General features: G+C 42.0%; 1 protein-coding gene across 3 annotated transcripts in view; it reads left to right on the top strand.

The window, feature by feature from the left end:
- The window catches only part of opcml (opioid binding protein/cell adhesion molecule-like), a 291,135-nt gene that overhangs the window by 123,174 nt on the left and 145,229 nt on the right, over positions 1 to 22,732 (top strand). For 2 of the 3 annotated variants that reach the window (XM_020085436.2, XM_069509961.1), the window contains one exon: positions 832 to 907. In XM_020085436.2, coding sequence (XP_019940995.1) covers positions 832 to 907 — 76 coding nt within the window. Of the gene's footprint in view, positions 1 to 198; positions 908 to 22,732 lie in introns of those variants that run through there. The other variant, XM_020085435.2, reaches the window with a different exon arrangement.

Genomic DNA, 22,732 nt, shown 5'->3' on the forward strand with positions numbered 1-22,732 from the left:
TAAATATATGCTAAATGGCAATGTTCCCTGTTAACCCCCTCCCCTTAAAGACCCACTGGAGGTCCCTGCATGGACCCAAGTTTTGAAGCCAGTAAAACCCCTGTGTCTGCAGCCATATGGTCCTCATGGTTCAAGAGATGCTACCTGGTGAATAACACACACACACACACACACACACACACACACACAGAGAGCGAGAGAGAGGGAGAGAGTGGAGGAGGAGGGGGGTACTTCAGGAACTGTGCATTAGCCTACTTAACGAAAGGAAAGATACTGAGGCAAATATAACCTCTTGCTTTAAGTGCGCACGACCAAAAAGAAAAGGCAGCACTGAGGGAGGAAAGAAAGGAAAAAGACAGAGGCAGACTTGGCTGATGCATCTGTGCCACAGCATCCATTTCGCGGCGAGGAGTGTGTGAGGCGCAGGGGGACGGTGCGCATTTCTCTCAGAGACACGGCGCTTCGCTCCTCTCTCCTCCGAACTCAGTTTCCTCGAGCGGCTGACGGGCGGAAAGACACGTCCCCCCCCCCTCCTCCTCTGCATTCATCCACACGGACTGTATTTCATAACAAGCCTGTTTACTTGGAGCCAAGCCGCGGTTCCCGTCGCACACACCGCATCTTTGTTTCTGGAGCGGGATTTGCGGTGCGCAGCTCAAGGCGCAAAAAAAAAAAAACAAGGGGGAATATCAGACGGTTCAAGTTTTCCTGGAAGTTGCGCATTGACAGAAAAAAAACAAAAAAAAAACATGGGAATCTGTGGCCATTTGGCGGTGCCCGGGAAAAGCCTTGTGGTCCTCGGACTTAAATTGTTATTCCTTGTACCTGCAGGAGTTCCAGCCAGGAGCGGGGATTCTGTATTAAAGGACAACATCACCGTCAGACAGGGGGACAGCGCCGTCTTAAAGTAAGTCTCCAAGTGTTTTATTATAGCACGGATATTATCCCCCTGTGCGCCATGAGCACTGACTTGAGTCTCGATCCTACGAACCGATGAAGTGTCACGCTCCAGAGTTTCTAAAGGTCATAACAAAGCATTTAAAAACGCATTCATGTGTGAGTGCGCGCGTGTGCGCCTTCTGACGGATTATTATTCATTCTGCATGTGGCATTTCCAAGTTGTGGTCTAACACGCAGAAGTCGGTGCAAAGCCTCTCCTGCTCATTGCCCTTGAATGTTATTGATCCCATTGGCTAATGTCTTGTTGAGGATGCACAGAGCAGAGATTCTCAAATTCAGCAGAAGGAGCGGTTGTGTACTTATTGATCTGAGTGTGTACTACAAATGCAATTATGACTTTAATTTTCAGGGCAGCGCTGCTCTCCATCACACTTTGATGAAATGTTTTGGAAGCCTGGGTCAGTGTACATCCGGCCGTTTTTATCGTTAAAATCACCGTTTGCTTCTATTATTCAGGCATTAATCACTATTGTTCCCATGGTATTCTTATTAGGGCTTGTTATGGTCAGTCACATCCTGTTTAATCTTAGTATTCACAGTAATGCCCTTTTTTCCTTATCTCCTTATTGGGGTGTTTTATGTAGTTGCATCTTTAAACTGCTTTGTGGTTTTACTTTATTCTATTGACTTATTTATTTCATAAGAACAGACCAGGTGTGGTGCTAGCAATAGGGCCCCGCTCCACACACACACACACACACACACACACACACACACAGTATTCAAACATTTACTGTGGACTTTGGTATCGCGTACAGTCATATTAATCTCAGTTTAATGTCACACTGGTAGAAAATGTTGCATATTCTGAAGTCAAGAGAAAACAGCGATGCTTGGAATGAGGTCACTGTGGAAAAACGTGTGGGGAGAATCAGTGCGGTAAAATATAAATAAAATATCCAACACAGAAGAGAAGCTTTACACACAGAAAACATGAAATGTAGACAAAATGTGCGCAAATAAAGATTTGAAGCCACGATTTTCATCACATACCAAACAAGTTACACACATCAGCATAATGTCGCAGATGGTAATGACAGTGGTAACTGCTTGCTCCTGTATGATATACCAACATGAGCAGACACATTCATCTGTGGCTCAAATGTGAATGTGCCTGCTGTGCATTCAGTACCTCAAGCTGTCAGAGCAGGGCAGTAGAGTTCAGCTGGCTGCGTGCCGCCTGAGATTGGAGGTATTTGGACAAGAATCATTGCACAGTCTGATGGCTGTTGACAAAGATGAGCAGCTAAACAGTTTGCTGTTGCACCTCAGGTGTAGATGAGGCGGAGGGTGATCAAGCTGCTGGAGCTGCACCAGGCCACCGCACAGGAAGTAGGACGTGTTGGCCAAGATGGAGATCCGTTCAGCTCTAATCTTCTCCCCTCTGCTCGGTGCAGCTGGTCTACCCTCAGCAGTTTTTTTTTTAATTCTGCCTCAGCCAATACAAATGAGTGCTGGTCTACACTGATTAGAAGAACTTGTTAAATAATCACATGGATGCACTGAAGCCATCCATTTTACTCTGCTCACTCTGGATGGTGTCAGCCTGAAATCCACTTCTTGCTCCTCTGTCATGCTGATGTGGACCTGCCTATGGTTGCCCCTGTGGCTACTGGCAGGGCTTCCTCTGCAGCCTCACACTCTCCTTTTGTTGCCCTAACCTATGCACCCACAATAGAGGAGTCATCAAAGAATGTGTGGAGTTGCCATGACCAAGGGTTGAATCTTAAAAGGAGAGGTATTGAAAGTGAACTCCAGAGCTGAAAATTAAGTCACTTGCTGGTTGCTGCTTCGCAGTATATTCAATACGCTGTCCTGGAAGAAGATGAACTGCTGCCCAACAGTGAGCCAGTCAGTCCCGTAATCCAGGAAACCGTGTTGATCCTGCAATGCTTTGAGCTTCTCCCAAAGCAGGAGGGGCTGGATGGCATTGCAAGCACCAGAGAAATCAAAGGACATCATTCTCATCCTGTTTCTTTGCCTCTGCGGGTGGGAATAAAGGCCTGTGTTGCAGGTATATGATAGCATTGTCCACACAGTTGACAGCTAGCTGCACCCCGAGGCTGACGCTGTGAGGACTTGCTGCCTCGCCTGTGAGCAGCTTCACTAGATCCCTCTTCACCCAAGTGACAGAGAGAAAGAGGAGCTTGTCAGGGCAGCAGGTTGGTGAGGCTGGGACTCAGGTAGGTGGGCAGGGGGGGCAGGAAGCCTTGGAGAGGAGAATGACTGTGGTGTTGACCTCTGACTAGATCTGAAGACGAGACATTGGCGGAAGACTAGACAGGCCCTAAAACATTGTCTGTGCTTCTATTTTAACATTGCATGGGTGAACCTGCAGCACTGATGCAACACATTTCTTGCAGTGTACTCATAGACGGATTATCATGACCACGGGCCCTGGACACAAACTCGCCACGGGCCCCTGCCTACACATGCAAACAGTGCGCACGCAGAGGCACTCTTCCCATTACGCACATAACAACACCAGGCAACACGCACACAAAATTAGTGTCATCCAAACAGATCACACAGGTGCTTGTATGCATCAATTCTGTGGCTGAGACAGCTGACTAACTTATCGATAGCCACATTGAATGTTTCTATTTGTTATTTGCTTTTCCCATCAAATACCGCATCTTTTTCTGCGCTGTCATCCTCAAATCGTTTGCGCTCTCTGGTGCGCTGGAGGTCATATTTGTACGTCCGGCACACGCCTTAAGGCTTCATTTTCAAAGTCTGTGAAAAGACCTCTCTGTGCTGATACAAAATCATGCAGCGATATAAGAAGGCGCACAGCTGTCATGAGCTCTATGTCCGCTTTTCGGAGCTGTAAACTTGTCAGTTGGAATCGCGTCAGAATGGATGGAATATGCTGCACCAAAGCGGCATCTTTCGCTTCTTTTTCTGCCCTTTGTTTTCTTTTAGCTGATCCAATGAACGCCCGCTTCTCCTTTTTATAAACACAATCCCACACATTACTGATTGATCTTATAATTTCTAAAACATTCAAATTATTGTATTATTTCAAAACCACATTCATTCCAATATTTTTTTTTTAAATTGTACCAAAAAAACCCACAAATACTCTGAAGGCCAAGGTCCCCTATTGGCTCTGGGGCCCTGGGCACACGACCACTTTGCTCATGCGGTAATCCGTCTATGAGCGTACTCCTGCATATCCCCCCAAAATTATAATGTTTGTGTTTGGAACCAGTATAACATCATTTTAATACATGTCATATTGCTATTTGGAAGACAGCATGTCACATTGCGGCACGTGTAAAACCTTCCTGAGAAGATTACATCAAGTCACCAGCAGTAACCCTAACAAGAGAGATTCAAAGAGTACAAAAGTTTCAGTCCAACCCGGCCCAATAAGCTTTTCTATCTCTGATCAGGAGGGAAAAAAGTGCTGTGAGCCAATTCAAACTGGCTTGTCGTGGGTTTAAAGTTTCATGGTTAAGGAAATAATATGATCCCGGCAATATGTTTTTAAAAAACAATTGATGCATCTGAGTGATTTCGTTTCGCTGGCAAAGTTCCTGGAGTGTTATTTAACTTTTTACACCAAGTAACATTCTCACATAAAGAAAGCCACTGGCAACAGGGACTCAAGCAGAGTGATTCACCACAGCTTTTGTTGCAGTATTACATATCTTTTCAGAAATGAAAAATACATTTCCTTGGTGACACATGTTAGTGGAACAAGAAATGAATGCCTATAATTTTCTGGATATATTATTATATGAATATATAATTCACCTGTGTACATGGAACATGAATCCTGGAAACACATTGCTGTGAAGGCAGAAAAAATACATCTCTAAGATGTTTATTGTTTTTACATTTGTTTAATCTTGAATGCTACAAACCTATCACAACAAGATTTTTAAAAAAATGTAAACGATATTCTACTTATCTTGTTATGAAGTAAAATAATTTGCATGATAAAACCTTACATGTTTATTACCTGAATCCCTCTGCATCAATGTAGCAATTGCAATAACTTAGTGATTATAATTAGCTAAAGGGTGGGAGGCTGGGTGGTGATGGTGGTACAATGCAGCTGATTTCATTAAATGACTTGTGGCACTAAGCCTTAAGTTAAGTGGTGCTGCCTCGTTACATGAGTGAGATATTCTAGCAACATATGTTATTATCATAAGCAGGTCTGAAGCCAAAGAATGTTGATTCCTGTTGACAATCAATAGAAAGCTGCATTCCCGTTGGCAGCGCTGGCAGTGGAGGGATGACAGAGCCAGCTTTAGCCGGTTTTCTATAAATGAAATGAATCAATATACAGGTGCTCTAACCTTGTTTAAAACGGTGTAATTAACAACCTCTGATGTTTGTGAGCAGCCTCAGAAACACTGCAGGCGTTGATGCTTTTTATAGGCTTAGTGGCTTAAGCACTCACCACCCATTAATGTACAATAGCATTAGTCATCCTGTTTTCCACCAATGTAAATTATAATTCTGATCGAATCGACCAACTGTAACATTGAATTACTTAAAATAAGACACACAAGCAGCTTTGATTAGCACCCTGCAAGATGTCGTGTCTCGGAAACATAAAAAATGAATGGGAATTTAAATACAATGCACAATTTCTTGATCAACAAATTGATGTCAATGAGGATTCATTTATTTGTTAATTATACTGAATAAATGCAAATAATTTTCAATTACATATACATATACACACATTCAAAGCAGTCACTGAGCAATTAATGGTTTTACAAGGTTGCGCAGATATTCTCAGTGCAGTGATGCCGTCAGATGAGGATTTTTCAGAGCAGCAAACCTTTTTCTCACATTATGTTTATTTATTGTGTTTGAATTCCATTTCTGCACTGATTTCCTCCCACTGTGGAGCTCCCTGTTTGTAAATCACTGCAGTTCTTCAGACTGCCAACTCTTTGGTTGACCTGTGGAGGGCTGCAGACAAACACCTCTGCGACACATGGTGTCACCACTCTGAATTTTCACCTGCAAGTGATGAGCTTGGCTATCACTCTCCTCTACAACTTTCAATTCTGCCAAGAAGGGCGCCACAAGCAACGAGAGTCACCAGTGCAACAATAAGGACAGCAACCCTTGCTGGCTTCCGACCCACAATTATGGTCAGTTGTGTTTATCAGAACAATGGTGTCTCAGGGCCTGTCAGCAGCATCATTTTATTTCGGCCTGTATTCTACACACCATCCAGTGAGAACACAGTATCTTAGTGCTAACTGTTTGGTTGCATGTCAGGCCACCTTATGGGATAGATCCATTTGTAGGGGCTGGTGGTCATACCGGCTCTTCTTCCTTATCCTTGCAGCACTGGCAGTTTGACAGTTAAGTCATGAATGGATTGCAGGGAATAGACCTGCTGTGCTTGGCAGCCACAGTCAGCCAGCAGTGTATCTTATCCCTCTTTACTGAACAAGCCACTGCTAGCATCCAGGACAGTCACACCAGACCTAGACAAAACTCTCTTTATACCATTTCCCCTATAACCACTGTCCTTAAGGAGAGCAAAAAACTGCTACTCAGACTAAATTAAGGTAAAGCTGTCTTACAATATCGCTAGCTCTCCACTCTCAATAAGTGCATTTCTATTCAGCCGTTTTTGGGAGCATGAAAAAAAAATTGGAAGAACATCTTGCTTAAACTACTTTTATGCCTAGGAGAGGTGAAAAAGTTGGTGTACTAATAAAAAGCAAATGCGACTAAGTGCTCCAGGGTAGAGTAGGTAAAGTGTTGGCAGATGAAAGCATCAGGCATGTGTGGACCAATGAGGGGACTCAACGTTCCTTGAATAAATATAAGAAACAAACAGTGTGCTCTCTGTCACCAAGCTTCTCTTCAGGTTACGTCTGTCGTTCATTCAGCCTTCATTTAAGGTTTAATTGGTGCTCTTTTTAATCACATCTAACCATTGCACTCACTCCTCCTGCTGGAGCATAACGACACGTGGACTGAAGTAGCGCCTCCTACTGCTTATCTTGATAAACCAACTCATAGTATTTGCATAACAATAGTGGATTAAAACAGGGATCAATTCTTCTATACTTATTCAGATTTTTGGGAAAATTTGGTTAAAATTGGTGACACAATTGTTTGTTCATCCTGCTCTTAAGTAGTAGCACACAGTGATGTGTTGTTGGAGAGGTCAGCATCAACTGAGGGCTGCTCCTTTCCCCTGGTGCCACTGACTTAGCTATGTAACTGACAGGCCCCATATTATTTTGCTCCCTGTGGCCCTCGTCTCCCAGGTCGACAGATTAGCAGCTGAGGTTATGTCGTAGCCTTATGAACCATAGCATGGAGAGCCGAAATGCAAGTGACAGCGGGCCTGACAGGGTAAAGGTACAGTCACACCAGAATTCTCACCCCTTTCTTGAAGAACGGAGTGAGTTGAGTTGCCTGCTGTGCAATTACAACTCTTTCCATTCAGAAGGGGACGGAAGTGATTGAGGTGGTTCTTGCATTCTCATCATCTTATCATATCTTATCATTATTGCTCTGTGTCGGCTGATTTTAGCAAGCATGCACGTTTGAGGATGACCGACGCTGATGCGTCAAAATTCAGGGTCAGCGGCTTCTCCTCCATTGCAGTGCATCTCTGTGCAGCCATTTCTCTATCATGCATCAATCATACACTGCCAGCACAGCTGTCAGGGTTAGGGATCGAACCGCCTACCCTCTGGTTCGGGGATTGAGCCTGAGCCATCCACTAAACACTGCCCAATGATAACAATCTGTTAACTTTGTTTTCCTCTTCAGTTACAGAGGTATCAATCTACTCTATTTCCCTAAATGTATTTTTTAAAATATGGAAATGCCTTCTGCACCTCGGGGAGTCTATAGGAAGCAGAAATCATTGTACAGATTTGGACAAGAAAGATGTGCATGTGTTTTGCACAATACCCACCGGCAGTAATTAGAAGCTTGGGAATAGGTATTGTTTGGATATTGAATCATGATGACTCTTTTATCTTGAAACCGATTTATTGCATAGTCACACCTAAGAAATACAAAAGCTGGGTTGTACAAAAGTGCTAATTGTCATAAAATGTGTAAAAGTCAGTGATAGTCCAGTGATTTGTCTGCTTCCACATCAAAATGCAGTGACTTTCACGGTTGTCCATCGTAACTACCTCCAGGGCTTCTCATAAAACTGACTTCTGTCCACATGACTGAAAGAAATGATTCATTTCCGCTCTAATTCTTTTAGTTTGACTTTTTCCACCACCTTGATGATGTGTGAACACTGTTTTAATCTCTGATATAAAGAATATTTAAATTAAGGTACCAAATGAATACACATTCACATTGAGACCACTGAGACCTTCAAACCCCACATCACTTTAGCTGTTTCCAGAAAGGACCCAAGGGTAAAATCCAGAGAATTGGCTGCAGAGCTTACCCGGAGTTTGCCTCTCACATATGAACAACATAACAGGAGTTTTTTTTCAAAGACACGTTTCACAACCGCATGAAACCCTCCGTATTATTCAGACGAGAGTTGCAACAGACAGAGGCAGGAAGCAAAGCATGAACTCAGCTGCCGAGATCACATGATCAAGCTGACAGCACCCCAATAGCGTTGTCGGCTCTTGTCACCACACACTCTTGGCATTGGTGTCTTCAACGTGTGTGTCACCACTTTTTCTCAGGAGATGTTTGTTTTTCATACATTTTTGCATCAGTCACATTCAGAAGTGTCATTAACCTCCCCCACTCGCTCAGGGTGCATCCAGAGGGGGATCCCCTGCTGTGTTCAACACATCGACTTCTCCTGGATTCAGGCAGAGAAAGTCCGCAGAGACAACGGGGCGTCTCACTTGGACATTTGTGTTCACACACGCACGGAGGAACTGTGGAGTTTAGTGCATGTCTGAAAGCAGCTTAAGATTAATGATGAAGAGCACTTGCCTTCAATTTGCAGGTATGTATTCTTGGTAACACTTTAGTTTAGGGAACACGATATTAGTCATTAATACATAACTAATAAGGATATCTATTAGTGCTTAGTAAGGTTTTTATTAAGCATCTGCATACATGTATTAGGTCTTAATTGAACACATTCTTATTTTGCTTAACAACTGGTTTATACTGGTAAATCCTTAGAAGGCCACTAGTTGGCCATGATCAGAAGTTATAAGTATTTAGTATGGGTCAAAATAAAGAGGCTATAGAGTCCTTATACACTGTCTTAATATACTACCAATTGAGACAGAGTAGCAACATATTGTGACAATGTATTAGGAGTCTACTTTGATCCTTACTGTATATCAGCAACTTAACCTCAAGACTAACTAGCTGCTTATTAAGGGTTTGTCAAGAATAAATGACCTATTCAGTAAGAATAAGAAATTGTTGAATAAATACATAATACATATGTAGAAATGCTTAATGCAGAACTTATTGATCATTAACACATACACTTATTACTCATGTATTAGTGGCTAACATTGTGTTCCTGTGGTGTTTCCTCCTGAACGCTAGAGGCGCTATGAGACAGTAGACAGTGCAGGAGTAGAGTAGAGAAGAAGAAGTGAAGGGAATTGCCTGAAGCAAGATGCTACCTGTGTATGCTACCTGACCTGACGTCCTCCCGGTTTATTGTTTTGTATAAATAAAGTAAGTGAAGTAAAGTACGTCGACGCTTCTCATTACAATATCACATATTGGCGACGAGGATGGCGGCCCTGAACCTGAGCCAGCCGCCGCCTTTTCTACAAAACGTCGGGGAACCACCGGTCCCGTTCAAGGCATGGATCCGGACTTTCGAGAACTATCGGCTCGCCATGTCAGAGTCGGAACTGCCGGAGGCACGTAAGAGAGCGCTGCTTATTCATTGTTTGGGCGCAGAAGGGCAAAGACTATTTTACACGTTGACGGTCGCTGACGACAAGTACGCCACCGCGCTGGAGGCTCTTACGGACTTTTTCACACCGAAAGTGAACGTCGTCGCGGAACGCTACCGGTTCAGACAACGGAGTCAACGCCCAGGTGAGACGACGGACCAGTTCGTTGCTGCGTTGAAGGAACTAGTGACAACATGTCAGTTCGGGAATATGGAGGAGGAGATGATAAGGGACCAAGTTGTTGAAAAGACTAATTCAGCACGCATCAGGGAGCGTTTACTGCTGGAGATACCCCTCACACTCTCCAAAGTGTTGGTCATAGCGCGCCAGATTGAGACTGCTGTGTCGGAGGCGAAAGCTATCTGCAAGGGAGCGACAGACAGCGCTGTGCACGCTGTTCACCAAGCACCACAACAACACAGGAAGTTCAAGAAAGACAAAAATAAAACCTACTCACCTTCACAGACTGCACAAAGGAAAACATGTTACAGGTGTGGTTCAACTCAACATACTGCTAACTTCCAAGGCTGTCCTGCAAAAGAGGCGCACTGCAACGCCTGCAAGAAAAAAGGACACTTTGCAAAGGTCTGTAGAGGGAGCAAAAATGTAAGTGAGGTGGAAGCTGTCCCAGAAGTGACTATTTTGAATGTGAACACTTGTGGCTCTGGTAGTATAATGTGTACAGTGAAAGTCAGTAGTCATGGGTCAGTAACTCAGGATATTGAGCTAATGCTAGACACAGGTTCAGCAGTGTCCATCCTGCCAGAACAAATGGTCACTGAGTTTTTCCCTGAGACTTCCCTTATGGAACCAAAACTCAAGCTGAGGGATTATGGTGGGAATTCTATAGCTGTGAATGGTTGCTTACAAGCTAATGTAGCATTTGGGGACCTCAGTACTACTACAGTGTTTTACATTGTAAAGAACGGTTCAGCAGTCCTAGGTAGGGACTTATTCTACTCACTACAGATGCAGCTGAAAGACGGTAAAGTCACTGCCAGAACTGGTAATCAGTCAAAAGCTTCAGTAGCAAGTATTGCAGGGGACAAATTAGGCTGTGCTAGAGGATTTGTCCATAGAGTTAACGTACGCCCAGATGTCAAGCCAGTACAACAGAAACTGCGTAGATTACCCTTTTCAGTCAGAGATGCAGTGTCTAAGGAGTTAAAGAAACTCGTAGAACAAGATGTTATAGAGCCAGTTGAGTCATCTGAATGGATCTCACCCATAGTCGTCACTACAAGAAAAGACAGACCAGAACCAAGACTCTGTGTAGATCTAAGAGAGCCTAACAAGTCAGTTGTAATCGACGGCTTTCCACTGCCGCACATGGAGGAAATGTTCACAGAGTTGAGAGGAGCAACGCTGTTTTCCACATTAGACCTCCAGAGCGCCTATCACCAGATGCCGCTACATGAGGACAGCCGCAGCTTGACTACCTTCATTACACACGATGGCTTGTTTCGCTTCAAGCGGGTGCCATTCGGACTGGCATCGGCGCCCAGCTGTTTCCAGCGGATGATGTCGACGATCCTGAAAGGTTTGCCAGGGGTCCAATGTTACCTCGATGACATCATTGTTTCAGGTGCGACAGCTGAGGAACATGATAAAAGACTGACAGCTGTGCTTCGGCGTATACATGATGCAGGGCTGAAGCTGAATCACTCAAAATGCAACTTCAAACAAACAGAACTGTCTTTCTTGGGGCACACGGTGTCAGGTAAAGGACTGCAGCCTGATGCCTCACATGTGACTGCTGTTTCTCAAGCACCTCCACCTACGGACCTGCCCAAATTGAGGTCATTTCTAGGGCTCACGTCATGGTATTCCAAATTCATACCAGACTATGCTGCTGTTGTTGAGCCCCTGAGAGCACTTTTGCGTGGAGCAGAGACATTCACATGGACTCCTGAGGCTCAAAAGAGCTTTGAGACTGTTAAAAGACTTATAGTGAACAGCCCTGCTCTCTCTCTGTTCAATCCGGAGCTGCCCACTGTTGTCACGACGGACGCGTCTGACTATGGACTAGGAGCAGTCCTCACCCAGATACATCAAGATGGTTCTGAAAAAACTGTTGCTTTTGCATCGCGCACGCTCACCCAGGCGGAGAGAAAGTACTCCACGGTTGAAAAGGAGGCCCTGGGGTGTGTGTGGGCAACAGAAAGGTGGAGAACATACTTGTGGGGGAGACATTTCACATTACGCACTGACCACAGCCCGCTCACCACACTTCTAGCTTCAAAAGGTCAAGGACGAGCAGGTATGCGGATAGCCAGGTGGTCATCTAGGATGTTATCATTTAACTATGACATTCAGTACAAACCAGGTCGAGAGAATGTAACAGCGGACTGCTTGTCTCGTCTTCCACTGCCAAGCTCAGAACCTAGCTTGGTAGACGACACTGAGGTGGCACTTACCTCTACACTGACTGCCATCACTGAAACTGACTTTAAAGCTGCATGTGCTTCATGTCCTGTACAGACTCAACTACGTGAACTACTCACTTCAAGATGGCCAAAGTCAGCAAAAAGCTTGTTGCCAAGCTTACAACCATTCTTCAAACTTCGGCACGAGCTCTCCCTTCAAGATGACTTGGTGGTGCGTGGCACACACAGACTCTTAGTACCGGACAGTCTCCAACCAAAACTGATCTCCCTGGCACACGACACACACCAGGGAATTGTGAGAACAAAGCAGAGGCTCAGAGAAGCTTATTGGTGGCCAAGCATGGATGCCCAGGTCGAGGCAGCCATAAAAGCATGCATTACATGCCAATCACATGACAAGTCTGCAGTCACCCACACTACTCCACTACAGCCTGTGCCATACCCAGAAGGAGCATGGGAAAAAGTAGCTATTGATGTGGTAGGGCCCTTTGATAAGGCACCTATAGACTGTCGGTTTGCAATTACACTTATTGACTATCATAGCAAGTGGCCCGAGCTAACCTTTGTTCCACATGTCACTTCAAGTACTGTTATTCAGTTTTTGTCTGCAGTGTTCAGCAGAGAAGGAGACCCCAAGGAGCTGGTTTCAGACAACGGCTCTCAATTTGTGTCACGGGAGTTTGAAACGTTTCTCTGTGACAGAGGCATTGTGCACAGGAAGTCTTCAGTCTACTATCCGAGGGCGAACGGAGAGATTGAACGTTTTAATCGCAGCTTGAAGGATAGTTTGCAGACGGCCTCACTGGAAGGAAAGCCATGGAAAGAGTTCACAAGGGAATTCCTACATGTCTATCGTGCAACTCCCCACTCTACAACTCAGCGCTCACCAGCTGAACTGTTGCATGGTCGACCCATGCGCACTAAACTTCATGTGGCCGGACGTCCACTTCCAGCAAACAAAACACTGTCTTCAAAACAGGTTGCTCTCAGAGTGAGAGAAACACAGAAGAAAAGCAAGGCTTACACAGACCGCAAGCGAGGGGCTACAGCTGTGTTCTTCAGATGTGGGTCATATGTCCGGGTGAAGAAACCTGGCATTCTTCCTAAAACCCAGTGCAAGTTTTCCAAACCACTCAGAGTGATGGAGAAAAGAGGACAGTATACCTACTTGCTGTCGGATGGAAGATGCTGGAACGCATCTTACCTTGCACCGGTTTCTCTTCCAGCACAGGAGGGTGACAGTGAGCTGTTGCCTCTGGACTTTGTGAATACACAATCAGATACACCACAACCAGAGACATCCACACCACAGGCCAGGCCAGTCAGGCTTAGAAGAGTGCCTGAGTGGACTAAGGACTTTGTTTGTTGAATGAAGTCTGGAAATATCTGAATGCACTTGATAATGTTCTGTTTTCAATGAGTAAGAATGTAACTGTTACTAATGAATCCATTGTTCTTTATGCAGGAGTTGAAATGTGGACACACTGTTAATTTTGTGTGTAACTGAGTGTAAAATAAGTCAGAATATAAGGAAAGAAAAGTTTGTTATAAAAATAATCTTATAGATGTGTTATACATGTCATGTTACAAGTCAGAGTAGCAAAGAAAAACAGTTTCATCTGAAATGTGAAAGCTATTGTTCATATAGACAATGTTTGCTTATTAAGGGGGATATGTGGTGTTTCCTCCTGAACGCTAGAGGCGCTATGAGACAGTAGACAGTGCAGGAGTAGAGTAGAGAAGAAGAAGTGAAGGGAATTGCCTGAAGCAAGATGCTACCTGTGTATGCTACCTGACCTGACGTCCTCCCGGTTTATTGTTTTGTATAAATAAAGTAAGTGAAGTAAAGTACGTCGACGCTTCTCATTACAATATCACAGTTCCCTAAACTAAAGTGTTACCGTATTCTTTTCTCGTTGAATTGTAAATGCACTGAACACTTGAATGTCTGTTATCAAGTGAAGAGAAATTAAACAGAGGCCTATACCTTTAATTGTAGCCTTTTAAGAAAGTTATGCTGAAGAGAATTTCATTACATCTGCTAGACTTTCACTGATTTCCAACAACAATCCAAGGATAAGTGTTTTGCTTTTACCACATACTGCTCATAATTTGGTGTATAACTCATAGCTATCAACCTGAAGCAAGAACTATTTGACCCATAAGAAACATGAAAATAACCAGAAACTTGTTTTTTTTTCCATAGTATAGCCTGTACACAACGCCTTTTTTATTATTTTTTTTAAAAGATGAAGGTTCTTCTTCTTCTTCTTCATCTTTCGGCTGCTCCCTTTTCGGGGTCGCCACAGCGGATCATCTGCCGATATATCCACTACCCCTCCGATTTGTGAACCGCATGTTTGTTTTGGCACAAGTTTTACGCCGGATGCCCTTCCTGACGCAACCCTCACCATTTATCCGGGCTTGGGACCGGCACTAGAGCTACCCAAAAGTGTATCCCTAGTGGCTGGTTTTTAAAGATGAAGGTTCTAAAAGTAAATAATTTAGAGCTAAGCAAGCTACTGCTTTCACTGAACGGGCCTCCACAGGTCTGTGGATCTAGACTGGAGAGATTCATAGCTTTCAGCGGGAGGCTTCAAACTGGCATGATTTCCTTGCAACAGCGAAGAGAAACATCAGATTGTACAGAATTACTTGAAGTTGGGTGAATTTTTTCTCTTTATGTTGAAAACTACACTGCCGTAGTCTCCACAGCCTTTACATAAATGAACCAGTTGTGTTTTGTATTCCTTTGCATCATTTGGATCACTTGATCATCACTGCAAGTTTCGGCTAACTAGCCCCTGTCTCTCTGTTTAATTGTGCCTCAGACTTTGACCCGGAACACTGCAGTGCCCCCCACTGTGATGATAGGTATTTAGTTACAGCTTAAAAATGATATCTGGCTCATGGGCAGATAAAAAGGGCAAACCAAAAAAGGGAAGACTAAAGTGAGGATAATGTGAAGGGACTTGGTAAACTTACTTTCTTTTTTCACAATCATAAAGTGATGAGGCAGCAATTTTCACCCAATCAGGACAAAACAAGCCCAGAATTTGCCTCTCCATCCAAGGCAGTCTTCCTACAACTTAATAAAAACAAGAAGCCAAGGATAGAATAAAAGTACTCCTTTTACAGAAAAAGTGGAAATACTTTGGTTTATTTTAGCAGTTACAGAAAAATGAGACAGTTTGATTGCAACAAATTATGATCTAACTTCTCCATGTCGAAAGAAATTACTCATGTTATCAGATGCATATTATAATTTAAAGTTGTGTAATTTCTATCATATTCTATCGAGTATTTATACCATTCTTCTCTACACATTCCTGAATGAGCACACACCAGTGCATTGAGCTAAAGTGGGGAAAAGGAAAGGCTTTTCTCTAATAATTTTACCACCCTGGCATTGAGCGCAGTGGTTAAATGCAATATAAGACTGTAATGAGGGTTATGTAACAGTCAGGCTATTAAATTCAAGCGTTCTAAGCAGTGATTACGTCTGTCCAGCCTAACGATCACAGTGTGTTCAAATGACTTTCACACAATAATGTACTGTTGCACACTCAGTGGATATACACCTGAGAATGAGGCAGTGGTTCCTATTCACCGTTCTCCAGCAGTCCAGCAGGCTTGCATCAGTTTTTCTCGCAATCCCTAGGCATCCATCTTCCACAGGCTGGTTTTCAGCATCTTTGTGTTGTCGTAAATCACTGAGATAGTCATTAATTTTTAATATCCAGGAACCTATGCGCCGTGTTGCAGCCCTACCAGATCATCCACTTCTGAGAGCCTGCCACATCCATTACAGCCTGTCTTTACTGTCCCCTACCTGTGAATGTTTGGCTGCACTTTTCTGATATCATCAATACTCATCAGCAACGCCTTCCATTCATACCACATTCTGCCAAGCAATTTACGCACCACTACTCTCACTCCCCTGCCTACTCTTCTCCGTCCCCTTTTTTAGAACATCCCCATCCCTCTTACTCTACAGTCAGCACTGGTTGAAAAAGTCACCCTGAAGTTTCCCTTAAGAGTGTTAAGTCAGTTATACTTTAGTTATGATTTCAGCATCAGTACTGACCAAGAAGGACCAAGTCTGTTAAAGTCAAGCTCAAGTGATGTACAGTTAATATTGGGAATACTTTGTGATATTTTGGTGAAGTGGCTGTCTGTTGCTCTCATTGAAAGATTTGATTTTCACTGTAAATAATTAAAAGTTAACTGCTGGCAGCAGGGTTGCCTGCAGTTTACTGTTAATTTACAGTTAATTTACTCATACTTTAATCAGTTTGAAAGTGTGTTACTGCAATCTCAAGAATCACTGAATTCCAGTGCATTGCTGTATTTCCTTATTTTCACAGTAAACTGCTGGCAGCAGGGTTTCCAGGGATGTACCGTTTTCTTACTGTAACCTTGATTCACAGTTTGGTGCTGTCCACATACTAAAACACACTATAGTGCTGTATTTTCTTAAACTGATTAGCATCAGTCTGTACAATATTGTTTTAAACTGAAATTCAACATAGAATCATCTACTTACTAATTTCACAAACATCTCCCTGTCGTGTAGGTATGTATATGTGGAAGGCATGTATAGCAAAACTTATCAGCTTCACATGTGTATTCTTAGAGGCCCAGGGAAGTGCAGTGTCAAATTTGGTGCAATATGTACATGTGATACAGTAAATAAACCGTCGTCACTCTGTAGCAGTCAGAAGGGGCTGGGCAGTGGTGGGTGACTGGGTCAATCAGTGGGTCGAAATCACTGCCAGATCATTTTGATAAAAATGAAATTGCCAAAATAGCTATTAGCTAATAGCTGAAATCGCAGACAAGCAATGTATGAAAAAAATCACATGAGTTGACCAAAAAATTCTAATTTATATATAAACCACACACATCAACAGTACTAAAATCAATTTAGTTTCATTTTATGGATAAATTGTCTCAACAATGTAAATAAACCAGATATGATGAACACAACTGAATAATAAAAAAGTGAAAGCATATTGTTGGTCTGTTTGAGGATCACTAATGACAAGAAATAATTCTGAAGTAGGCTGTGGAGCATTACCACAGGCAAACATCCTAAACAGGCATTTTTAGAATAATGATAATCACACTAATAATAATAATACTATAAGTAGAATAAAATAACAGTGTGTTGTGCCACACAAGAAGAATGTATTTTATAATTCAGTAACAACACATTATATAGGCACAATTTAACTCAAGTTGGCCTTGCTCTTAAGAAGTTCAGTCACCCGCAGGTCTTCCTGCAGGGCTGTGTTTCTCATCCTAATGAAGCATTTGTCCTCAGTTTCTTTGCCTTTTCTGCAAAAGCTTCAGCATAAATTAACAAATCATTTCTTTTGATGGATGTCAAAACTTCTTTTGGGATTTCAGAGCTTACCTAGTGATGTGACTAATTATTCCCTCTATTGTTTTCCTTCGCACTCAGATCAAATGACATCCTGATGCACAATAGACAGCAAACATAATAATACATTAAAAAGAATGACAGATAGACTATGTTATATAAAGTTGTGAAAAGCATGGAATAAATATATAGATTGTCTATTTTAATGGTTAGTTACTGTAGGTTTCAAGCATTCCTAGGTAACTTAGTCACCGTGCATTGTATATAAGCAACTTAATGTAGCTCCAAGGGTTTTGCAGAGAAAAAACAAATACAGGAAACATACATTGCAAATACACACAGCACTATTGACCTTTCCCCTGAAGAGGTTTTAAAAGGAATACAAAAACCCAAGTAGTGCATTGGTTCTACTTGGTTTCTAATAAGTACTATTACTTTGCATCTACCAGTATTCTTTAAGTTTTTTATTTGGCAACCATCATCTAACTAAGTCCCTCAACCACAACAGCCACATAGGTCAGGGGTCAGCGTAGCAATACAAAATGTGTTAATTAAGGAATGGTCACAGTTTGTATAGACAAACTAAAGTCTATACAAGTCATAAATGATAGAAGGACTGCATTTGACCACTCAAAGCACAGTATAGCTGACATTCAGCCAGTATCTCAAACCTCCTTCCATCAAGGCCCTTTTAGATAGAACACGACAGTGGCACAGTTTTTTTCAAAGGAGTGCCCTCCACAAATATGGTGTTTTGGCTGTGCTCCTCAATCCCAGCGTGCTTTTGTTAAACACTGACAAGTTGATGTCAGTATTACAGTTCTTGGCATAAGAGCAGTGCTGAATCTGACCTCCTGAATCCTGAATGAGTAACAATTGCTACATTTTTGTAGTTATAGTGTTAACTACTTCCGTTAAATTGCAACATGGCAGACGCTTGCCTCCTTATGGTAGAACCTCCCTGCTTGGTTATCGATAACCACTGTATTCTCCACAGAAACATCTGGTTGTGGGTCTGGTTAGACCTCAGAGCACTGAGCTGGATATATTTGCGAAATAATGAGTGAAAAGTCATTTTCTTAAATCCTTTAGGCTGTGAGACTGGAAGTTAATTTCAATATTTCCCATGTGTTATGTGAAGATAAGTAAGCGGAGATCTGTTAATTAATGAGTAACTTAGCTTAATCACTGACCTCCCTAGCATAAATGGTTGTGTTTAATATATCATGGTGATTATGGCAGGGGGCTTTAGAGATTGTATGCACTCTTGTTTCCTTTAGTAATGTCTGCTATTTGTCCATTTGCTGCCACAGCTCTTTCTGTTTTAAGAATCAGGTGCTGAAAAAGTAGGACATCCTCCCAGAGGTTATTGAGGTACTTGTAAGAAGGTTGTATATATTGTGGAAGCACACTGTCTTTGCTTGCTAAGTCTCTCTGCAGCACATTGAGTCTGTCTGCAGCATGACTAGAAGCTTTCAGGTCAGAGAAGTCAGAGGCTCATCATATTTGTGGCAAAAGATGAAACCAAAATAGAGAAAATAACTGTTGGCCAGAGTATTGCAGTTTAGATCACTGTTACTTATTGCAGAACCTTGGTTGCGAAGGAGTGTACTGACTGCAGGCTTTCACATTTAAGTGCTGCCATATGAGGTTATGCACTGTTACTGAGCGTTAATGCAGCTCTAGAAATCTTGAATGCTCTTCGTCTGTGTCGCTGGAGATTTCCCTCATTCCCGAAAATGAGACGTCTCCGACCATCTGTCAACACAAAGTACCAGCTTCCCATGAGCAGACAAATCATGCCTTCTTCTCCTGCGTCTCTTCAGGTACTGGACGTTGGTCCACGAAAGAAACAGATTTCCCCTAATGGAGGAATATGGCAGAGAAAAGTGCCTCCCATTGATTCTGATCCCCGGCCAATGCCGCCTCAAGGATAGTGCAGCGGAGCTATACTTAGAATCAAGGATGGGGCTGACGTAATATTCTTGTTCTTTTATCATTTTCAAAATGCTCTATAAGGGCGGCACGGCGATGAGACCTAACTAATCCTGACAGAGAAATTTCAACATTAATCAAGCACCAACAGTCACTTAGGAGCAGAATGTGGTAAATATGTCTGTTAATGGGACTTGGCTGCTGGCCTTAGTTAACAAGCTCATCACAATGGCAGGCTTCTCATGAGCATGTCTGTCGTGTACCGGACAGTGTGTTGCAGTGATTACTTTCAGATTCGCAACTTCTGTTTTCTGATTGGAGGCCATTTGTGGTGCCCCATCTGCCTGGACCAACTTGATATTGATAGCCACGATGGAAACTGGACGTGTTTTCTTAGCATGCAACGTGTAAAAGACATTTTGACTTCAGCGCCCATTTAAATAAATGCACCAGTCAAAGTGAGAGGATCCATCTCGGGAAATACATTGTGGCTGTGTAAGTTTGTGCCACGCTCCCCGCTTTTCTGATTGATATCACAATTTCTAACGTACGCAGTTTTGGTGGGGCTGGTTCAAGCATGTTAAAAATCGATAATTGCCCTTGATTTATTATTGCAACCACATTTCACTGTCTGAGGACAAGGAAGGAGGGAATTCGTCTCAGTCTGCCAGTTGATGGTGCTCATTAATATGGATAAACCTGACAAGGAGTCATCTGAGAAGAATGTCATAGCACATTAGACAAATAAGTGGCTGAAACCTCTCGCTGCAATAAATTGATTCGCTTCATATTGATCCCCTCCTTTCTCCACTATTAATCACATTTGGGAATCATGTTCATGTTCTGAATTTGTGCAATTATGAAACATTAAATATTCTTCCTAAATGGGACTTGGTTCTGTGTTTAAATTTGACATAATTTAGTGTGCATTTTCATTTTAACACAAATTTAAAAAAAGTTTGCTTAAAATAAAAGGATAATGTATTCTCAGGCAGTTTAATCAATTCTTATGAATATGATGGGTGTTTTTTTTTTTTGCTTTAGGGTTAGGTAACTAAATGAGAATGCTTAAACTTATTCAAAAGCACAAAAACTCTATTTAACCTGCTGCTTCACAGACACAGTTGAACACAGTCGCATTTGCCTTGTGCAGCTCCGATGGAGCAGTCTGGAGTTCACTTGCTTGGTCAAGGGCACGTTGTTGGTGATTGTTAGGGGAGAAGAGAGTGCTCTGGATCTTTTATATGAGCTGTGTGCTACATTCAATCTTGTACAAGTATTTTTGTAGCGTTTCAAAAAGACCTATGTCAGGAAAGATTGATGGAATTCAGAGCAAAGAAAACATAATTGAAGCAGTCTCTTTTCAGACTGAAAAATGTAAATCTGTTACAGTTCTGTTAGAGCACAAGTAAACATGATCAGGCCTTAGTCTAAATCAATATGCTACAAAAGCAGGGCACATTTACACTAATACTACGTAGTTTGTTCAGAGGTAAATAGTCTTTGGAAGATTAAGCTGTTAAATCAACCATGCTAACACAATGCTGCTGTATAGAGAGGTGACCACTTATTTAACCTGTTGATTATACTGCCACCTTGTCACAGAGATGAATGCTCTGGAGTGATAGATAATAAGTGGAGGAACAAACGAAATGTTACTGTAAAACATTTCTAACATACACCACCTAGCTTTAGAAAATCAATATAGCCAACTTAGCAGAAGGGTTTTAATGTTTATCAGAAATGGTCCATCTGAACAGCATGCCTTTTTTTCTCTCCATCTCTCTTTAGGACGAATGTTCTCCTTTTATAATAAAACCTGAGATGAGCTTTCTCCTTGGTACTCGCCATGATCTCTGTTCAGATAGACAACTTCCTTTGACTGATCCACAGGGAAGTTATTTTACACTCTACCACAAACTGAAGGTTCTAGCCAGCAGTGCACAGCTCCGTCGACTGAAGTAGCTATTGTAACGAATATAAGACGAATTAAGTGTCCTTTCAAATGACTTCACAGCATAAACCTATTGGTCTGTTATTATTTAATATATAGTAAGGCTGTAAATATGGCTCATCGCCTGTAAACTCTGAAGATCTTTAGAGGAAACTGTTGTATTGTGTTGTCACGTTTCTGAAAGTGATTTCATGCATCAGTCCAGAATTATTTGTGCCACATCATCTGGACCTGAATGCAGTGTTGTATATATATATATATATATGAACTTGTTTCATATATATTGAGTACGAAGAATTCCTGCAGATTTAAACAGTGTGAATCATTGGTTCTGATTACTGCTCCTCAGAGCTGCTCACTGCAGGCCTTTTGTGTAGGAAAACACTTCCCCGCAACATGTGACAACATGTGTTTATCTCTTGTGTAGTTGTTTTTTTGTTATGTATTTATCCTTTTTTTTTTTATTATACTCAAGCTGCTGCAATTTCATTGTCAATAACATTTAACATCATCCCTTATTTTCAGAGTCCATATAATTTAGTCAGTTTTGTTAAAGGTGTTAAACAATTGAATGTGTTTTGAAACAACTTCCAGACAAATATAATATGGGAGGTAAATGCAAATATACAAATACATATGTACTTAAGGGAAATTTGGCAAACACAATTCACTGAATATATGAAATATCCCAAAGATAGAGATTGAGGCGATTTAGAAACTCTAATCTCTCCACCGTGGGAACTGACCAGTTTATGTTTACACTGTAAAAGGCCTGGATTACGACAAATCCTGGTCATAAAATGTATGTTAGAAAAAGCAACGTGAAACAACACTACACTGTTCCAACCTAGATTTAAAATCCTGGCAGGACACGCTACAGCTCATTTCTCATTGAACCAGGAAGATGGCGGTGAGGGGAAGAGAAAGGACGAGAAGAGCGTGAGAGTGTTAAAGCTGTTCCGTTGTTAAGATGAGTGGAAATTGTTTAAAATTGGATGAGACTCTTAAAATGACCTCACAGAAAGAAGAAAAGCCACGTTTAATTTATTTAAGCACTTTTTTTGAAAATACACATTTCTAAAAAAAAACACTTTTTTGTAATTGATATTTTCATTTATACTTCATAGTTTATAATATTAACGGACAATAACTATGAATCAATTATAATTGCATTTGATATTTTTGGATTATTCAGTCAGCTGTTGACTACATACAGACGTTAATGTTTTAATTTATAGTGGACATAGTCATA

The sequence above is a fragment of the Paralichthys olivaceus genome, chromosome 15 (genome assembly GCF_024713975.1).
Source record: "Paralichthys olivaceus isolate ysfri-2021 chromosome 15, ASM2471397v2, whole genome shotgun sequence".
Taxonomy (NCBI): Eukaryota; Metazoa; Chordata; class Actinopteri; order Pleuronectiformes; family Paralichthyidae; genus Paralichthys; species Paralichthys olivaceus.